The sequence below is a fragment of the Dipodomys merriami genome, unplaced genomic scaffold (genome assembly GCF_024711535.1).
Source record: "Dipodomys merriami isolate MVZ:Mamm:240054 unplaced genomic scaffold, mDipMer1.0.p SCAF_6, whole genome shotgun sequence".
In the NCBI taxonomy this organism is placed as follows: Eukaryota; Metazoa; Chordata; class Mammalia; order Rodentia; family Heteromyidae; genus Dipodomys; species Dipodomys merriami.
Window position 1 is genome coordinate 427,696 of NW_027206179.1, and position 20,334 is coordinate 448,029.

The following is a 20,334-nucleotide window of genomic DNA, read 5'->3' on the forward strand; positions in this document are numbered from 1 at the left end:
GTCTTCCTACAAGCCGGCCCCCTGAGGGGCGGGGGCCGAGGGTGGGCGCGCCCTACCGTGATTGGCCAGCGGGGAGCGCGCGGAGAGGGGCGGGGCGGACGCGGAGCTGCAGTTAGTCTAGCGCGACCGCCGCGAGTGCGTGTGAGGGCTGCCGAGTTCTGTCCCGTGCCGGTGGGCAGCGTTAGCCGCGGCAGCAGCCAGAGCCACCGTGCGGGATAGCCATGAAGCACTACGAGGTAGGAAAGGAGGAAGCCGGGACAGAGCGGCCACCGTAGGCCTCTTTTTTTTTTTTCCTTTGAGGGATCCCAGGAACCCCCCCCCCACCTTGCGTTTAGTGCCGCGGAAGGAGAGCCGGACGGCGCATGCGCAGTGAGCGCACGCTGCGTCCCGGGCCACTCGTAAATCCTAGTGCGCATGTGCGAGGGAGGTATTTATAAATCTGCAACCCAGGCTGTTTTGGGGGTGCCTTTTCTCGAGGGAGGGGGATGTCTCTGCACAATGTGGGAAACGTGCGTAGCTTCTTTGCGGCTTTCCCAGAAGGCTGAATTGTAGACTCCGCCCTGTGGAAGAGCGACGGTGCGAAATCCTTTTTCCCGGTCTTGCACCGCGCCATCGACTCGGATTTAGGTCTAGGTTCTGCAGTCAGCCCCATCTGTGACCTTTGCACCTCCTTCTCCCACTGGATGGGTGCCCCGGACGCGAGGGCGGGCGGGCGATGCCCCTCCACCGCCAGCTCCCCGAGCAGCGCAGCTAATCTCGCTTTCTGGTGACCCAAGAGGTCACATCCCCCAACCCTGTGTATCACCACGGAGAAATCTTAGGCCCACGGCCACCCTAGAAGGCAGAAGAACCGCGGATATCCTGTCCCCTTAAAACGGTCTCTTCTGATGCGCTCGTCAACGTAGCTGGAGATAAAATATCCATAATTATCGCCCACCTTTGGCCGTCGTTCTAATTCCTAGTAAGAATCCTTTTAACAAGTGCTCTACTCTGGTAGTGAGATACTAGAATTGAAATCAAGTTTGTTGTCCAAAGCCCCTCAGAACACAGACAGGAATCCAGATCGTCATAGCCACTATGTTAGTATGTCAAGTAAACCCTTAAACTAACAAGTTGAGAGATTTCTGGTAACCTTTTTTTTTTTTGGTGGTGGTGGTACTGGGACTTGAACTCAGACCCTATGGCATGAACGGCATGTGCATTACCACATAAGTGATGCTCCCTAGCCCATTTTGCTTTGTAGTTTTTTTCTTTTCAGGTAGGGTCTTGTATTTGGTCCTAGTTGACCTGGACAGTGATCTTTATGTATTCCAGGTAGCTGGGGTGGTAGGCGTGGTTCACAATGCTCAGCTTTTTATTGGTTGAGATGGGTTTTGAACACATTCTATGGAAGTCAGCCAGGAGCTTCCATCCTCCCAATTCCAACCTCCTGAGTAGCTAGGATTACAAATGTGAGCTACTGTTTGGGACAAAAATTATTTTTTAAATTTTTTATTGTAAAGAGACTGTACATGGGGGTTTCAGTTATGTGAGTAAGATCATGAGTACATTTCCTCTTGAGTGGGACTAAATTTTTAAGTGTTGTGCAGCCACCTGTTTTCCAAGCTATGCAGAAAGCTGGAACAGGTGGATGTTGAGCTAGAGGCTAGCTTGGGCAAAAGTAGCAAGATACGATCTGAGGAACTAAATGCAGACAGAAGAGCTAGGGATGTCATTCAGATCAGAATGATTAGAGAGACTCGGATCCACCCCCAGGATTGAGGGAAATTAAAAAAGAAAAGTAGGCCTGGTGCCTGAGGCTCATGCTTATAATCCTAGCTACTTAGGTGGCTGAGATATGAGGATGGAGGTTTGAAGTCAGCCTAGGCAGGAAAGTTTGTGAGGTTTTTATCTCCAATGAACCACCAAGAAGCCAGAAGTGGAGCTGTGCCTCAAGTAGTAGAGCGCTAGCCTTGAGCTAAAAAGCTTAAGGACAGCCCTCAGGTCCTGAGTTCAAGTCCTAGGACTGGCATCGAAAGAAAAGGTTCTTGGGAAACTATCATCACAGTGTATCTCTCGATATCATCCTGCAAGACAAATTCCACCCCCATTGAACAATAACTCCCCGTGTCCTCCCTTCAAACCCTGATAACTTCCATCTAAAGTAGCTCTAGGGATTTTCCTCTTAAGTAAGAGAGATTCTTTTTTTCTTTCTTCCTCATTGTTCTCATACAAAAACTTGAACTCAGGGCCTTGGTGGCCTTTTGCTGCTTAATTAAGAATCTCATGGACTTTTCTGCCCCGGCTGGCTTTGGACTGTGATCCTCTGATCTCAGCCTCCTGCGTACCTAGGATCACACATGTGAGGGCCCCCTACCCCCACTTTTGACATGATGTTGAGAATGAGAGGTTATCACTCTGCCGACCTCCTCCCTCCCAGTCAACTCTGCCTTTAGAATAAGGTTTTTCTAGTATGTTTTTTTCCTCTCATCACCCTCTGTCCAGACCCAAGAGGAAGGGCTGTGAGAGGTGGCAGCTGGGAGACCGCTTTCCATCATACAGCTAGTTTAGTTTTGCTGTTAGAAGTCAGATAAATAAAATCCTAGCTACTCTCAGGAGGCAGAGATCTGAAGAACACAGTTTGAAGTCAGCTGGGGCAGAAAAGTCTAAGACTGTTATCTCTGGTTAACCAGTAAAAAGCTGCATGCTCTCCAAGTAGGAGAGCATCAGCCTTGAGCTAGAATTCACAGGAAGAGCTTGGAGCTTTGAATTCAAGCCCCAGTACTGGCGTACACAGAAAAAAGTCTCATAGACTTTTTCTTTCTTTTTTTTTTAGAGCTGAGGACCAAACTCAGGGCCTTGTACTTGCTAGTCAATTGCTTTTCCACTGAGCTAAATCCCCAACCAAAATAGTCTTTTTTTTGGGGGGGGCAGCTGCCTCTGGCCTTGAACTCTGGGCTTGGGCACTGTCCCTGAGCTTCTTTTGCTCAAGGCTAGCACTCTATCATTTGAGCTACAGTGCCACTTGCAGCTTTTTCTGTGGATATGGTGCTGAGGAATCGAACCCAGGGCCTCATGCATGCTAGACAAGCACTCTACCACTAAGTCACAGTCCCAGCCCCCCGGGAAGCTGGGCTGAGCCCAAGGTGCATGATTGGCCTGGAGAATGTGATCTCTCTTGCTCAAGCCTTCTATCTGCCGGTGGAAAGGGAGCTACAATCTCACTCGGCCTTGGAGGGGCTGTGGGTGTGGAGCAACTGTGCAGCACCCACGATGCATTGTGCAAGGCACAGGGTCCCTCCCCAGCCCTGCAGGGGGAAACGACACTGAAATCAAATGACCTTGGAGAAATAGTTCCTCACTGCCCTTATCTTTGTAGTTTTCTGGGTTCTTATCGTTGCCTGCTAGCATTTCCTGCTCCCCTACCTAAGGGAAGACCCACAGTTTCTGCAAGGAATAAGAGTTGTCCTCCAGCCCACTTTACGAGCAAGCAGATTTGTTCTCTGTTGGGTGAAGGTCAGTCAAAGCGGAAGAGGTGCTCCCTCTCAGATTTAGCACACTGTGAGAGAGGGTCTCAGTTATCTACATGGAAGAGGAGTTTTGGCTGAATGTGGCTGCGCCTGGCTGTACTTCTAGCCGCTCAGGAAGTGGAGAGGTAGGAGAGTGAGAGCCAATCTGGCCCTGGGCAAAAAAAACTCCCGCTCCCTATTCCAAAAACTACTAAAGAAAGGAAGGGCTGGGCCGCGTCTCCATTGGTAGAGAGCCTGCCTGCCACCCGTGAGGCCTGAGTTCAAACCATAAAAAAGAAAAAAAAGGAATAGGTTTGTAGCTTGACCTTCAGTGCAGCGGGAAGTCTAGACTCCCTCCTGATGCCTTCTGGCCTCGGGAGAGGCCTGCGAGATGAGGAAGTGCCGTTTATTTTATTGATTGGAGCTGGAGATTGAACCTAGGGTTTCAAGGATGCTAGGCCAGCCCTCTACCGCGGAGCCACGCCCCCACGACGGAGCCACGCCCAGACGCAAGCCACGCCCCACGGCGACCACGCCCCCGCGAGGTGCCCCTGGCCTCCCTAGCTGTCACCTAGAAGCGATTTTCCGGGAGAGGTGCCCCGCGGGAGGGAGGCGCTGCCCCGCGGGAGGGAGGCGCTGCCCCGCGGGAGGGAGGCGCTGCCCCCGGGCCGCCCGGCCTGGGCCGCCGCCCGTCTGTGCAGGGCCAGCTCCGGAAGGAGGTTTTATTGCTGTTTCTGCCCAGCGGTGACACTGGAAGTGTGGGTCCCGCAGCGGCTCCAGACTCGGGCGGCCTGGGGAGCATTCTCCACCCCCCCCACCCTCCCCAGCCCCCCTCCTGCCCCGGGATCCCCACCCCCACCCCGCGCCACTGGCCGATATCCCCGGACCGTTCAGCACCTGTTCCCCCCCTTCCCCCGCGAGCCGCAGCTGGGCCAGGCCTGGCCGCAGAACCGAGGGGCAGGCGGGGGCCCCGCGTGGGTGCGCACACTCGGGAAAAGAGCCGCTCCACCCCGCATGGGCTACTCTCTGAGACTGTCTCTGGTTGCTCCTTGGAGCAAAAGGAATTTGATTGCCAGGTGCCAGCTACTCAGGAGGCTGAGATCTGAGGATCGCAGTTCAAAGCCAGCCCGGGCAGGAAAGTCCTTGAAACTTTTTTTTTTTTTTGTCAGTCGTGGGGCCTGAACTCGGCCTGGGCGCTGTCCCTCAGTTCTTCAGCTCAAGGCTAGTGCTCTACCACTTGAGCCACAGCGCCACTTCCGGCTTTTTTCTTTTTGTTTATGTGGTGCTGAGGAATCGAACCCAGGGCCTCAGGCATGCAAGGCAAGCGCTCTACCACTGAGCCACCCTCCCAGCCCTCCTTGAAACTCTGATGTCCAGTGAACCACCAGGAAACCGGAAGTGGCGCTGTGGCTCAAGTGGAAGAGCGCTCGCCTCGAGCTGAAGAGCGGAGGGACAGCACCCAGGCCCAGAGTTCAAGACACGGCCCACAGAAAAAAGAAAAAGAAAAAAAAAGCCTTTGATTGCTCAAGCTCGGGCAGCGGTTGGAGGACGTTGGGCTGGGGCGTGGCCCCGCGTAGGCTGAGGCCCTAGCTTCCACCCCCAGCACCGGAAAAGAAAGAAAAAAAGGAAAGGCTCCACATTCACCGGGAGCCACCATCTAGGAGGCGGAGGTTCCAAGTCAGGTGTGGGTCCTGGTCCCCTTTGCCACTCCCCACCTCTCTACTCTCAGGGGGGCTGGGTGGAGGGGGCAGGGCGGGGGTGTGGTGGGCCTCTCTGAGCGAGTGTCACAATTTGTATTAACTGTTACTATTTTTATTATTATCTTTGGTATTGGGGTTTGAACTCATGGCCTCGGCTTGCTAGGCAGGTCTTCTCCCACTTGAGCTATGTCCCAGCCTCCCTCCCCCCCTTTTTTTTTTTTTCGTTGGTCGTGGGGCTTGAACTCTGGATCTGGGCGCTGTCCCTCAGCTCTTCAGCTCAAGGCAAGCGCTCTACCACTTGAGCCACAGCGCCACTTCCAGTTTTCTGGTGGTTTACTGGAGATAAGAATCTCAAGGACTTTCCTGCTCCGGCTGGCTTTGAACCTCGATCCTCAGGTCTCAGCCTACTGAGTAGCTCGGATGACAGGCGTGAGTCGTGAGCCACGCGAGCCTGGCTTGCCCCAGCCTTTTTGCTCTGATGAATTGAGATAGGTCTTTTCCTTTTGCCTGAGCCTGCATGAACCATGAGCCTCCTATTTGTGCTTCCCAAAACGGCCATGCCCTGCAGTAGCCTGCTTTGTGTGTGTCCTGAGACTTGAACTTGTAAGGTTTGCCGTCCTGGGAAGGCAGAGCAAACTCCTCTCCTGTTGGCTAAGTACCTGCATTACCTAGGTAACTGGCACACTTGGGGTCTCCTAGCCCTCGCTGTGGTTTCACCCTTTTTCCAGCTGCTTGGGCTTCCAACTTGACCAGAAGCAGCCTGCAGCTCGCCAACAAACCTTTTCTCGGCCTCAATACCACATGCTGCTCTCTCTTTCCTCGGCCATTGATTTAATTCTACCTAACAGAACTCACGGCCTGGCCGTGATCCCTGAGCTTTTTTGCTCAAGGCGAGCTCTCTACCACTTGGAGCCACAGCGCCGCTTCTGGTTTTCTGGTGGTTCATTGGAGATGAGAATCTCAAGGACTTTCCTGCCCAGGCTTTGACTTCAGATCTCAGCCTCCTGAGCAGTGAGGATTACAGGTGTGAGCTACTAGCACCCAGTTTGCATGCTTTTTATTGGTTGACTGGTTCACAGATTACAGGTGCTGTAGGAGCCCTAATGTAGCTCAGATGACACTAGGCCGGTCACGTGCCAAAAACTGCCCTGCCACAACATGCTGCTGGTCCTGACACCCCTCCCTCCCCTCTGAGGCGCACCCCTCAAGTCTCTTCCCTCCTTTCTCCTCTCTCGCTCTCTCTCTTCTAGCTGGTACTAGTACTTGAACTCAAAACCTTGTGCTTGCATTCTCCCTTAGTTTTTTTTTTTTTTGCTCAAGTCTGGCACTCTGCCACTTGAGTCACAGCCTCACTTTGCTATTTTGCTTGTTATCCCGAGGTAAGAGTCTCAAGGGCTCTTCTGCCTGAGCTGGCTTTGAACTGCAAGACAAGGATCCTTCTGAAACCCCAGTGCTGGCACTAGACCAACGTTGCATTGCTCCAGGGTAAAACTCAAGCCGGCGCTCCCGCCTGTCATCCTAGCTACCCAGGAGGCTGAGACCTGAGGATCACGGTTCAAAGCCAGCCCTGGCAGGAAAGTCTGTGAGACTCTGATCTCCAATAAACCACCAGAAAACCAAAGTGGCGCTGTGGCTCAAGTGGTAGAGCGCTCGCCTTGAGCTGAAGAGCTGAGGGACAGCGCCCAGGCCCAGAGTTTAATTGTCATGACCAACCAAAAAAAAAAAAAAAAAAAAAGTGCCGGGCGCTGGTGGCTCACGCCTGTAATCCTAGCTACTAAGGAGGCTGAGATCTGAGGATCGCGGTTCAAAGCCAGCCCGGGCAGGAGAGACTGTGAGACTCCTATCTCCAATAAATCACCAGAAAACCGGAAGTGGCGCTGTAGCTCAAGTGGTAGAGCGCTCGCCTTGAGCTGAAGAGCTGAGGGACAGCGCCCAGGCCCAGAGTTCAAGCCCCACGACCGACAAAAAAAAAAAAAAAAAATTAAAACCCAAAGCTTCAGCACCTCCTCACCCGCTCCCCTCAAGTTCCCTCCCCAGCACCTTGTGAGCACCATGTTGCCACAGGGCCTTTGCACACCCTCAGGAGCGCCAGCGTGGCACTGGTGTTCACGGCTCAGGTAGGCTTTCCCGGGCATATCCTGTAGTCCCGGGCTGACAATTGTGTTTTTTTAAATTCTTCTCAGCACCTGGTCTTACGTAATACATGCTGTGCCCTTGATCTAGAGACCTTGGGGGCAGGGGGGTGGGGTGTGGATCTCTGGGCTCCTCCTGTTATCCCAGCACCTGAAGCCCTGCCTAGCCCAGGGCCAATCACTGCTAGGTCTTCCTGGCTGGTGACCAAGTCTTTGCGTCAGGGAGCGTGGCACCGGGAGGGCTTGGTGAGGGGAAGGGCCTGGGGGTCCCAGGCCCCCGCAGGCCCCCCGCAGGCTAAGCTGTTCGCGTGCTCTTCAGTGCCAGCTCAGGCTGAGCGGAGGCCGCCAGTTTCACAGGCTGGGCCTGCGGTGCCCACCCCAGCAGCCTGGCGGACCGGGTCACGGTGGGGGAGGAACCCACGGTCACCGGGACACGCGGGGCGCAGCGTGCTGGCCCCGGGCAGCCGTGCCCTGTGGCTCTTGGAGACCCGCAGTGGGGCTGGTGTTGAGAGGAACACTCTTTTGCATCTGGGGGTCCTAGGGTTTGCTTTTGGCAAAGGGGTGGGGTGGGGGCTTCCCAGGTGTCCTGCTCCTTAGCTCTTAAGCAGAATGTTCTAGAACTCAGAGGAAATTTATGGAATGGGAGCATTTTCCTCTACACCACCAGAACTCACTTCATTGCTGGGCACTGCTCTGCCATCATAGCTACCCAGGAGGCTGAGGCCAAGAGTTGCGGTTCAAAGCCAGCCTGGGCAGCAAAGTCCCTGAGACTCTCATTCCCAAAAAGCTGGAAGTGGAGCTGTGGCTTAAATGGTAGAATGCTAGGCAGGCCCTGAGTTCAAACCCTAAGACTTCCATACACAGTACAACAACAAAAATCCCAGTCCCAAACCCTTCCCTGCAGGCTGGGCTGGAGCTCAGGGGAAAAGCGCTGGCCTGGCGTGTGCTAGGCTCCGAGTTCCAGCCCCGGCTCCACAGACAACATCATAAAAAGAACCCTGTCTCAACCAGGCACTGGTGGCTCACGCCTGACATCCTAGCTACTAAGGAGGCTGAGATCTGAGGGTCGAGGTTCAAAGCCGGCCTGGGCAGAAAAGTCCATGAGACTCTTATGTCCAATGAACCACCAGAAAACCAGAAGTGGTGCTGTGGCTCAAGGGGTACAGTTCTCACCTTGAGCTGAAGAGCTGAGGGACAGCGCCCAGGCCCTGCGTTCAAGCCCCACGACTGACAAACACACAAAAGAACCCTGTCTCATTCTGGCTATGTCGGGGATGCCCTTAGTGCCAGCTAGACGCCGTGGGAGAGGGCAGGAGGTGGGCTGGGTGCCAGGCTGGGCTGTTGGTGGGTGGGGTTCGTGGGGGACTCACCTGGTGACGGCCTGCAGTGGGGATTGAAGGCGCAGTGGGCGGTCAGGGGCGGGCGGCTCCTGGGGTCCCTGGGTGACTGTGGGTGCCTGGTCTTGGCACAGCTTCCTGGCTGCCCAGAGATGGAGAGACCACGTGAGGTGAGGTCACCAGTGACACGCGGGGTCCCTTCTCCTCTTCGGGGGCCCGGGGGGGGGTGAGGTGCACCTGAGTGGGGTCCCCAGAACTTCCTGAGATGTGCTGTTGAGCATTAACTGTTCTAAGGCACTTTGGGCTGGTGTCCGGAACCTGGCCTCTGTGTTTGTGGGGGGTGGGTGTGCATGCATGCATGTGTGCACGCACTGGTCCTGGGTCTTGAACTCAGGGCCTGGGTGCTGTCCCTGAGCTTTGGTGCTCAAAACTGACGCCCTACCACTTGAACCACAGCCCCACTGCTCACCCTCTGGCTGGTTACTAGGAGATGAGATAAGAGTCTCACCGCTTTCCTGCCCCCAGCGGGCTTCACACAGGGATCCCAGTTTTCTGCAGAGCCAGATTAGAGGCGGGAGCCGCCGGTGCCTGGGGTCCCAGCTGTCTGGGGAGCGTGATGTGTAAGTGACGTCTGCAGCCTCCAGGTGGCGCCATAGCGGTCAGTGTGGCGTTTGGAGACAGGCTTAGTGGTGAAGACTGACCTTGACCTGGCAGTGAGCTCCCCCAAGTGCTGGGATTACAGGGAGTCCCCCGTCCCTCTGACAGTAATCTTTTTCAGTTTTCTTTCTGTTTTTCCTTTTTGTGAGCCGGTCCCAGGGCTTGACCTCAGGGCCTGGGCGCTGTCCCTGAGCTTTTTTGCTCAAGGCTAGTGCGCTACTACTTGAGCCACAGCTCAATTGGAGATGAGAGTCTCACAGACGTTCCTGCCTGGGCTGGCTTTGAACCTCGATCCTCAGATCTCAAGCCTCCTGAGTAGCTGGGATGACAGGCAGGAGCTACTGGTGCCCGGCTAGAGTGATCATCTTTAATTGCCATGCTGCCTGAATTGAGGGTCTCCTAGGAGCTTGGTGTGTGTGACGGAGAGGCCGAGGCTCAGGCACGCTGGCCCTCAGCCCTGCAGCTTGCCTCTCCTTCGTGCCAGGGCACCCCTGCTTCTGTGGGCCTTTGTCTGCGGCAGCAAAGCAGCCAGAGAACACCACTCCCCTGTGTGCGTGGCGTGTCTGAACGCCGTCCTGTCTGCCAGAGGGGGCAGAGTGGGGCTCTCGGTGGGCCCTGTGAGCTGTTGGGCTGAGGGCCCCCCCTCCCGACCCCCCTGCGCCCTTGTCTAGTCCCCCTTGGGGTCTGTGGTGGTCACTTCTGCCAGCCCGGGAGCCCACACATCCAGTGATCGCTCACCAAGGCCTGCCAAGGGACATCAGCTCCGCTGCTGCTCTGGGCCCCCACTGCCCCTGCCCCCGGCGCTGGTCCTGGAGGTGAGCCCAGCGGCGGCCTGGTCCCGGGCCAGGTGTGAGAGGTCGGTGTTTGTCCGCCCTTCCTACCCTGGGTGACATTCTGTTCCCACTATGGCACCTCGGGGAGGCTGGCGCAATGGCAGCCCTGGGGTGCCATGGAGAAACGAGGTCACAGGCTGCAGCCAGCAGGGAAGGAGGTATTTCTGGCCGAGCAGGTGCGGCCGGTGCCACTCCCTGGCAGCTGAGCTGAGCAGTGTGGTTTTCTGGAGAGCAAAAGGGGGGGAGAAGCTGGAAGGGCCAAACAGGGGCCTGCGTTGGTGATGAGAGGAAGCACCGAGCCCCTGGCGTCGGCTCTGCCTGGGGCTTGAACCCGCAGCCAGCCCGCCCAGGCCCCACAGGGAGTACTTTGCTCCTGGCTCCTTGCATAGGCTGCCTGGGTTATGCCAGGCCGCCCAGCATGGTGTGTGTGTGTGGGGGGTGGTAATGGGGTGACCTGGCCTTCACTTTGCTCTTGTAGCCATCATCGGGTTCAGACCTCTGCCCCACGTGGCTCAGCCTCCCAGGTCCCAGTGCCTGGCAGTACCTATTGGCCTCCGTTCCACCTGTATCCCTCCGCCAAGCCACACTGAAGTTCCAGGTAGCAGGGGCATAACCAGCCAGAGGCAGGCCGCCAGCAGCCCTGCAGTCTGTCCGGCTGCCCCTTTCCTTACTTGGTCTCAGTCAGCACCATTCACTGATGTGGCCAGTCTGCATCTGGCTCAAGGTGGGCACTCTACCACTTGAGCCACAGCACCACTTCCGGTTTTCTGGTGGCTCATTGTAGATAAGAGTCTCGCACACTTTCCTGCCCGGGCTGGCTTTGAACCGCGATCCTCAGATCTCAGCCGTAGCTAGGATGACAGGCGGGATCCACTGGCACCTAGTTGGCCTTTGCCCTTGTTTCTCCGTGTGCCTAGATCTTTACCCTAGATGTGGGCATGGCTGGTGCCCTTGGGCCCAATGGGCCTTGTGCCCAGGAATTCACTTCCTGGCTACTTGTCTCTGCCGTCCTGCGTTGTCCACAGTGCCAGAAGTTGCGGTTATCTGTCCCTCAGCCTCATGCGCTCATTCTCCCTGCAGTCTAGAATCGCCACCCAGGCCAGGCGAGGGAGGGACCTGGTGTTGGCCTCCCGCAGTTGGGGAACCCGTGGACTCTAGATTGTGGAGTGGGTGGCACAGCCAGGGTTGGGGCTCCCTTCTGTCCAGTCCTGCTCTCTCTGATGACTGACTGCCCTGGGCCAGCATAGCCAGGACCAGAGGCCATGGCCACAAGGGGGCAGTGGAGAGCGGCCCGGCTGCTGGGCCTCCCCCACCAAGCCAGTCTGCTGTTGCTGGGATTCAGATTCTGCCACTCGCTGGGTGGGGCATTCCTGTGCCAGCCCAAACCCCACTGCGCAGCTGCCACTGCTCCAAGTCACCCAGGGGTACTGATTGAAGGCGAGGTCTCGCGCTCTATCCTAGGCTGGTCTGGAACTCTTGACCCTCCTGCAACGTGCTGGAGTTACAGATGTGCACCCTCATGCCCAGCCCACTATATATTCTCAATATGAGTTGTGGCAGCTCGATGGTGGGCACCGTCCACTTTTTGGATGGAGTTGTGGGGCTCAGGGGCCTGCGAGGGGTCTGGGCCTCTAGGGCTGGAGCCTGGGATTGTTTATTTGGCCTTGGAGCTGGGCATGGTAGAGCTGAGGCGGCAAGCCCTGGTCCTGCTCCTGAGGGGTTTCTTGTAGTGCCACCTCAAAGGGGTGACTGGCAAGGGACACCCCAGCTTTTCTGGAAGCTACACCCTGCTTGGCCTAGTAGGCTGATCCTTGCTGCCAGAGAGGGGAGCTGGGAGCCCCGAGCTGGCCCTCAGCGGGTGGAGGATGAGACTGAGAGGCCTGGGGAGGCAGGGGCGGGTGGTGGCGTCGGGGCTGTGGGGGCTGGGACGGGTTTCGCTCAGGACAGCTCCTGCCTTGTCTAGCGGAGGCAGATGGGTCCTATCTGGGGATTGCTAGTTTGGGGGGAGCTTCTGGGGATTGAGCCCAGCAGGGCGCTGCAGGCCCAAGCAGTCTGTGGTGTTGGGGCGCAGGGTGAGACAGCCAAAGGACCCCCCCCCCCAGCCCGGCCGGGGCCTTGCTGTGGGGGCTGCTGCCTGTGGCTCGGGAAGCCCCGCCCACCCTCTGCTGGGTGGGTTTCAGGCCACCCAGGTCCTGCCCCTGGCCCTTGGCCCCGCCCTGACCTTGGCCGAGCAGGAGTTGCTGTTGGCTGGGCTGAGGAATCTCGGGCCTCTGGGTGAGAATTCCTTCCCTGCTAGTGGGACTGTCAGCGCAGAGCCGCCCCTCCACGCCTCCATGACCCCCCCACGCCCCGCCAGGCCCCTGTCCCCTGTGCTCTCCCTTCATGGCGGCCTCTGCCAGGGCCACACTGCCTGCCCGGCCCTCCCACCCCAGCCAGCCCCGCCTCACCACTGTGCCAGCCTAGAGCAGGGTAGGGGGGTGGGGTACCTTGGTCAGGGAGCTCTGCCATTTCCCCTGGTCTGGGGCCTTTTGTCTCATTTCATTTTGTTTCTGACGGGTCCTTGTAGCCTGTTGTTCCCCCTAGAACGCTTGCGTTGGTGTCTGGGGTGGCCCTCGGTGGAACTCTTGCCTGGCACGCAGACATGTTTGTGACCGTGGAAGTCACAGTCTAGTGACAGCACCCCTCACCTCCTTTCACAACTTCAAGTTTCATTGCCCCAAAAGGAGATTGGAGCCGGGCGCCAGTGGCTCACGCCTGTCATCCTAGCTACGCAGGAGGCTGAGATCTGAGGATCGCTGTTCAAAGCCAGCCTGGGCAGGAAGGTCCTTGAGACTCTTATCTCCAATAAACCCCCAGAAAACTGGAGCTGTGGCTCAAGTGGTAGAGAGCTCGCCTTGAGCTGAAGAGCTCAGGGACAGCGCCCAGCCCCAGCGTTCAGGTCCTACAACCCATAAAAAAAGGAGATCCCAGCTGGGTACTGGTAGCTCACACCTATAATCCCAGCTACTGGTCCCAGATCTGAGGATCTCCGTGCAAAGCCAGCCCAGACAGCAAAGTCCGTGAGTCTCCTCTACAAGCAACCAGCAAAAAGCCAGAAGTGAAGCTCTTGGCTCAAGTGATAGAACCCCAGACTGGAGTGAAGTTAAGGGACAGCCAGGTGCCAGTAGCTCAGTTCTGTAAACACAACTACTCAGAGGCTGAGATCTGAGGATTGTGGTTCAAAGCCAGCCTGGGCAGTAAAGTCTGTAAGACTCATATCTCAAATTAAGCACCAGAAAAGCTGGAAGCGGTGCTGTGGCTCAAGTGGTAGAGCGCCAGCCTTGAGTGAAAAAGCTCAGGGACAGCGCCCAAGCCCCAGAACTGGCACAAAAAATAACAAGGCAACCCAGTACCATTTGCCACCATTCTCTAGCCCTCCCACTCGCGTCTGTGCCAGTTGATCTCCCCATGGAGCCTTCGCTGTGCGCTGTGCGCCTTGGGATCATGAAGGCACAGGGGCCTTCACACCTGCACTGGCGAGAGCCTGGCCGCAGGGTCTGGGGGCTCTGGGGCCCTGGCATACCTCTGTGGGGTGCCCGTGGCTCCTCTTCCCTGTGGTCTGGCTGTGGCTGCTGGGCTCTGGGCACCGCCCTGCTCCCTGCCACCCCCTCCTGCCAGCTGAGGCCCCCGATTGGGGGGGAGGGTAGGGTTTCAGCCCCGCCCCCCAGCAGCTGGCAGCAGGCAGAGGCTGGTTGTATTTTAAGGTGTTGAGTGGTTCCGCAGGAACTCAGAGGCCACCTGTCCCTGTGGCCGCGTGGGGCGCGTGGTTCCAGCGTTGGCTGCCCACCTGTCTCTTACCCTGGTCCCTTCTCTGGCCTTGTCCTAGGGTGGGGCTCAGCTCCCCCACTGCTCAAGGCCACAGAGCTGGGGAGAGCCCAGTGTGGACAGTAGGTGACCTTCAGCACTTCCTGGGAGCCAGGCCGATGCCCATGGTGGGGGGCGGGCGGGTGGACAGCCAGCTGGGGAGCTGCGGTCACCAGACAGCCATGCTGGGCCCCGCCTACACCCCCTCTGGTCTCCCCAGCAAGCTTCCTGGGTGGGAAAGGACAGGCTGACCCAGAACGAGGCCCGGATTATGGCATCTGCCCTTTGCCCCTCCCTGGGGACCCTGCAGGCCCAACCCCACCCTGTCCCCCCCACCCCTCAGGATGGATCTTACTCCCCTGGGCTGTCCTGCCTCTGCCCTGTCCTAGGCTGTGTCCCCTAGCCTTTGGGGGCTCAGGACCTGGCTGAAGGGCCTGCTGGGCTGGGGGGGGCAGGTGCTGACCTACAGGTGGCCCTGGACACAGCCACAGGTGGCAAGGGTGGGGTCCCCTCCCCCTCAGGGGCCAGGCTGTGGAATGTGTCACCTGCCTGGGAACACAGATTCACAAGGAAAGTGATCCTGTGTCTCACAGCTCAGCAAGGAAATGCATGATGAGCCCTGTGGATTCTCAGAATCGCTGGGGCTCCCCCCCCTTCACCCCGCCCAAGGCCGGGCCTTCCCTGGGCACTAGGGTAGCCGAAGGCCCCTGCCCTTCTCTGGGCGAGGTGGGAATGTGTGTGGGGGCTGGGAGCTGACTCCCCCTTTGCCCCTGTGCTGTTGGGCGGGGGAGGGGGGATGCGTCTTTTGGGCTCCCCCTGAAGAGCACTGTGGCACGATTCCTGGGGGGCTCCGCTCGGGAGGGTTTTATATTTAGCTGGGCTGCGTCTCTGGTGCCACTCGGGTTACACTTGGCGTCGGAGCTGGTGGTGCCAGGGCAGGCACAGGCTCCCCTCCAGCACCGCGGCAGAATTTGATCGCCTCCCGGCCCTGGGCGGTGGGTGGTGGGGCTGACGGCTGGCAGCCGGGCGGCGGCGGCGGGGTGGGCACAGCAGGGCCAGGCGGCATGGACCTCAGCTTGAGCCTGGTCGCCCGTGAGGCCAGCCAGGTCCTGAGCCCCAGCCTCGACTGCTTTCCCCGGCCCGCGCCCCCCAAGGCCACCAAGAAAGCTAAGAAAGCTGTTCTCTTCTTCGAGGTGGAGATCCTGGACGCCAAGACCAGGGAGAAACTCTGCTTCCTGGACAAGGTAGGACGGGCACCCGGGGCCCTGCGCCCAGCCCTCAGCCCTCTGTGCCCCACCCCTGCCCGCCGCAGGACACAGGAGGGGCGCTGCCCGTGTCTGGGGTACCGTGGCTATCTGTGGCCCTCGGTGTATGGCCAGGAAGTCGGCTTCTGGCTGGGGAGTCTGTAGGGCTTGGTGTCTGGGAAGGAGGTGTGTGTGGGGGGGAGCGATGTCACCCCCTGGGAGGAAGGCATAGAGCAGCCCCAGGCAGATGTGGAGCCCATGGGGGACTTTACTGTCTCCTCACCAGCTAGGTCCATCCTGGGTGCCTGGGACCCCAGCTCCAGGCCGCCAAGGGCCTTGCTGCTCCAGCTTGGACCCTGGGGGGGGGGGTTGGGCCCTGACTCCCCCTTCCCAGAGCAGCAGCCCCGGTCTCCACCCCCTGTGTCTGCCTGGAGCTTGGCCTCCCCAGCTGACCCCCCACCCCGCCTCCAGGTGGAGCCTCAGGCCACCATTGCAGAAATCAAGAACCTCTTCACCAAGACCCGTGAGTGCACAAGGTTCTTACCGCCCCCCACTCCCGCGACCCCTGCGGGCAGAGACCCCGAGCGGGGACCCTGCTTGTGCTCCGACCCCGCCCTGCTTCGGCCATCGCGGGAACGCCCTTGCGGGGCTCTGGAAGGACAAAGGCCGCCTCTGCCGTCCCGGCCCCGTCCCGGCCCGCCCGCGCTCTCGCCGTGGCCTGGCCAGGGCGGGCTGCCCGCGGGGTCCTCCGGGTGCTGGCACACGGTGGCCGCAGCCGGCCGGGCTTGTGACCGCCACTGTCTCTGCAGATCCTCAGTGGTACCCGGCCCGCCAGTCCCTCCGCCTGGACCCCAGTAAGTTGGGCCGCGTGGGCGCCGCGGGCTCCCTGGGCGGAGGGCAGGGGGCCCCCGGCAGCCCTGAGCCCCGGCCGCCTCTCCGCAGAGGGCAAGTCCCTGAAGGACGAGGATGTCCTGCAGAAGCTGCCCGTGGGCACCACGGCCACGCTCTACTTCCGCGACCTGGGCGCCCAGATCAGCTGGGTGACGGTGAGTCCCGCGCCCTCGCCCTCCGCCCCGCGGGCCAGCCCGCCCGTGACGCCCCCTGCGCCCCCAGGTCTTCCTGACCGAGTACGCCGGCCCGCTGTTCATCTACCTTCTCTTCTACTTCCGCGTGCCCTTCATCTACGGCCACAAATACGACTTCACGTCCAGTCGGCACTCGGTGGTGCAGTGAGTGGGGCGCCCGGGGGCGGGGGGCGGGGGCCCACGCCGCGGCGCCTGAGCCCGCCTCCCCCACAGCCTCGCCTGCATCTGCCACTCCTTCCACTACGTGAAGCGCCTGCTGGAGACGCTCTTCGTGCACCGCTTCTCCCACGGCACCATGCCCTTGCGCAACATCTTCAAGGTGAGGGGAGCTCTGGCAGGCCTGCCTGCGCAGGGACCCACCATCACCAGGCCCCGCCCCGGGGTGCCCAGCCACAACCAAACCCTGCCACCACCCCAGTCTACGGCGGAGCTGCAGCCCCGCCCACACCCAGCCTGTAAGGCGGGGCTGCAGCGGTGAGTGGCCCCGCCCCCGGGGAGCCCCGCCCCCGGGGAGCCCCGCCCCCAGCCGGCCTGTAAGGAGCTGCAGCCGTGAGTGGCCCCGCCCCCAGAAGCCCCACCCCCAGCCAGCCTGTAAGGCGGAGCTGCAGCCGTGAGCAGCCCCGCCCCCGGGGAGCCCCGCCCCCAGCCAGCCTGTAAGGCGGAGCTGCAGCCGTGAGCGGCCCCGCCCCCGGGAAGCCCCGCCCCCAGCCAGCCTGTAAGGCGGAGCTGCAGCCCTGGCTGGCCCCGCCCTGCTCTGGTCCCGCCCACCATCCTGTCCTGTCCCTTCCCTCCCGTCTCTCTCCCTGCTGGCTCGTGTTTAGAACTGCACCTACTACTGGGGCTTCGCGGCCTGGATGGCGTATTACATCAACCACCCGCTCTACACGCCCCCCAGTAAGTGTCCTCGGATGGGATGGCGCCCCTCCCCCTGCCAGCCTGCCCTCACGGCTCCCTGTGCTTCCCCGCAGCCTACGGCGCTCAGCAGGTTAAGCTGGCACTGGCCATCTTCGTGGTAAGGAGGCTGGGGTGGCTCGTGGCGCGGGCAGGGCAGGGGCGCGGGCTGCAGGAGGAGGGAAGGGCTCTGGGCTGAGCTCATTCCGCCTCGCAGATCTGCCAGCTTGGCAATTTCTCCATCCACATGGCCCTGCGGGACCTGCGGCCTGCGGGTGAGTGTGGGCGCGGGCGGGCCGGGGAGGCGGGGTCAGACTGAGGGCCGACTCCAACCTTCTGCCCTGGCCCCCACCAGGGTCCAAGACCAGGAAGATCCCATACCCCACCAAGAACCCCTTCACGTGGCTCTTCCTGCTGGTATCCTGCCCTAACTACACCTACGAGGTGAGGGTGCCCTGGTCTCCCCCACCCTGGGCTGGGAGGCGTGTGGGGCCTTCTGTGGGGAGCGTGGACAGGACAGCAGCGCTCACCGGCCTGAGCTGCCCACAGGTGGGGTCCTGGATCGGCTTTGCCATCATGACGCAGTGTGTGCCAGGTGAGCGCCCCCCCTCCCCTCCCCAGCACCCCACCTTGCCCCCGCTCCCCGGGCCCACCCTGACACCTGCATCCCATCCCGCAGTGGCTCTCTTTTCCCTGGTGGGCTTCACCCAGATGACCATCTGGGCCAAGGGCAAGCACCGCAGCTACCTGAAGGAGTTCCGGGACTACCCGCCCCTGCGCATGCCCATCATCCCCTTCCTGTTATAGCGCCCAGCCCTGTCCCTGGGCGGCCCCGCCCTTCTGCGCCCCAAATAAAACTGCCTGCTCGCCCCACTGGACCTCCTGTGTTGTCTCCAACCATGTTCCCCTCCCCACAGTAAGCCACGCACTCAGGACCAGGCGTGCCCGCAGGCAGGCGTTTATTTCTGGCGTGCTCACAGGGCGGAGCGGCCCCTACAAGGCCACCTCGGGGCCCACCTCGCCGATCACCTCGCCCTTGGCCACTCTGGCCGCCCTCTGTTCCCTCCGATGCTTGCGCTGCAGCAGCCGCCGCTCGCGTTCGAACTCCTTCATGCGCATCACGTAGCTGGGGGAAGAGAAGGGGCTCAGGCTGGGGGCGGGGCCCGGACCCCCAAGACCCAGCAGGGAAGGGCGCCGCCCTGCTGGGGGCGGGGCACAGGCCAGGCTGGAAAGGAGAGCGGGTGGGCGTGGTCGGGACTCACTCTTGGTGCTCGCAGTAGTCCCAGTCGTGCTGCGCGTGCTTGCAGGCCAGGAAGTTGGGGAAGTTGTCGCGCTTGCACTTGAGCAGGCGGATGAGGTAGTGGGCGCAGTAGTCGCGCTGCTCCAGGGTCAGCTGCGCATCGTTCATCTCCTGCTGCGTGGCCACCATCACTGCAGGGGCGGGCGGGGCGGGGCTGAGCGTCCACGGCCCTCCGCACCGTGGCTGCCCTCCCATCAGCCCCACGCACGTGCGAAGTCCTGGCCGCCGGCCCCTTCACGAGGCTGACTGGGGTCCTTAGAGCGGGGCGCCATTCCTGAACCCGTGCCCAGGGCCCCGGGGCCCCTCAAGCCTCCCCTGCTCCCTGCCCAGGCGGCAAGGCGAAGCAAGCTCACCCCTGGGCGGGGAGGGGGCTCGCCGGCACAGCACCCGCTCAGCAAGCACAGGGCCCCGATCAAACCCATCTAGCAACAACTAAACCAACAACCTAAGCCCAGCACCAGCGGCTCACATCGGTAAGCCCGGCTGCTAAGATGGTTGACATCTGAGGATCGCGGTTCAGTCGGCCCAGGCAGGAAAAGTCCATGAGACTCTTCGCTCCAATGAACCACGAAAAAGCTGGCAGTGGAGCCGTGGCTCAAGTGGTGGAGCGTTAGCTTTGAGCGCACACACTCAGTTCAAGCACTCAATTCCAGTCCTCAGTACTGGTACAAAAGAACAGATCAAACCTCAATCACACACTCTGACAAACGATCACTCCCCGCACCCCCCAAAAAAAGGCTCCCCCCTAAACAAAACAAAGACCTCAAACTGTTCCCGGAGAGGCTGCAGTTCTGCCCTGGAGCTGGTTCGTGTCACCAGCGTCCAGGCTGTGATTTGCTGAGACCAGGGCCTGGTTTGCCCGACACGTCTTGGGGTGTCCACCCCCCACCACCCCTTGCCCAGATCTGTCTCCTGTGATTCCCTCTAATGACGAACCTAGTCTAGCCCCCCCCCCCCCCATCTAGGTCCTCCCTAAACCCAAATCGCACCTCTACAGGCCTCGGCCCCTCCCTCCTCTCGGCCACACACGGCACCCACACGGTGCTCGGTGGGAAGGGGAAGGTGACACAAGCTAGCCAGGGGCACAATGTGGAGGAAAGGCAGGGGGTGAGGGAAAGAACGTTGGGAGGGGTGGCATGGGCAGGCCCGGGGCGAGGTAGGCAGGAACATGGGAAAGAGCATTCCAGATTGCTGGGAGATCCGGGTTTTTAGCTTAAGCTCAGGAAGGACCGAGAGGCCGGGAGCTCGCTGCGGGGTCGAGCACGCCTGTCATCCCGCCGCCAGGCAGGAGGCTGGGGCTTGGCCCACAGTTGGTGCCCCACAGCGAGAAACACCAGCGGGGATTTAGGGGCGCAGCCCCAGGGCTGGCTTAGCACAACACCCCACAACGCAAGGCCCCGCCTTCCCTTCCGGGAGGAGCACTCGCTCGCTGCCGCCGCGGCTCGGCCGCCGGCGCCGCAGCCTCAGTTTCCCTCCGGTCCCCAGGCCTGTCCCCGCAAGGCTCCCGCCCCAGGCAGGGTCCCCTGCGTCCACACCCCCCCCCGGCCGAGCACGAAGCCGACCCCAGTCCCGAGGCCGCCGGTGGCGGGGTCCCGTGCCCTCTTGCCCCGCGCATGCGCCCTGAGCCTCACCGCGCTCCTTGCGGCCCGGGAGGCCGTAGTCGGGCGGAAACACGGGCATATTCAGGGGGTCGGGCTCCCCCGAGCCATCGCTGAGGTAGCGCCGGGCCAGGTGCGCCCCCATGGCTGCTCCGCCGCCGAACCCCGCAGCAACCGGGGTCACCTCGCTCCCGCCCGGAAGTCCCGCCCCGCTTTGCGCGCAATG

General features: G+C 60.4%; 2 protein-coding genes across 3 annotated transcripts; one reads left to right on the forward strand and one right to left on the reverse strand.

Moving 5' to 3' along the window:
• The first annotated feature begins 112 nt into the window (after window positions 1–112).
• On the forward strand, window positions 113–18,088 carry Tecr (trans-2,3-enoyl-CoA reductase). Of its 2 annotated transcripts, XM_070002175.1 has the most exons (13): window positions 113–236; window positions 15,184–15,234; window positions 15,706–15,757; window positions 16,044–16,088; window positions 16,177–16,280; window positions 16,348–16,463; window positions 16,533–16,638; window positions 17,141–17,213; window positions 17,288–17,331; window positions 17,428–17,485; window positions 17,566–17,654; window positions 17,760–17,805; window positions 17,890–18,088. In XM_070002175.1, the coding sequence occupies exons 1-13, from the start codon at window positions 222–224 to the stop codon at window positions 18,015–18,017; spliced, it is 927 nt and encodes a 308-aa protein (XP_069858276.1). In that variant the 5' UTR covers window positions 113–221; the 3' UTR covers window positions 18,018–18,088. The 2 variants fall into 2 exon arrangements, with proteins under 2 accessions (XP_069858276.1, XP_069858275.1); XM_070002174.1 differs by lacking the exon at window positions 113–236 and having other exon boundaries at window positions 15,040–15,234.
• A 56-nt stretch (window positions 18,089–18,144) lies between these two features.
• On the reverse strand, window positions 18,145–20,333 carry Ndufb7 (NADH:ubiquinone oxidoreductase subunit B7). Its single transcript, XM_070002179.1, has 3 exons — window positions 20,142–20,333; window positions 18,473–18,641; window positions 18,145–18,336 (listed from the first exon to the last, which is right to left on the reverse strand). Exons 1-3 carry the CDS (start codon window positions 20,251–20,253, stop codon window positions 18,204–18,206), a joined length of 414 nt encoding a protein of 137 aa, XP_069858280.1. The 5' UTR covers window positions 20,254–20,333; the 3' UTR covers window positions 18,145–18,203.
• Window position 20,334: the final 1 nt, after the last annotated feature.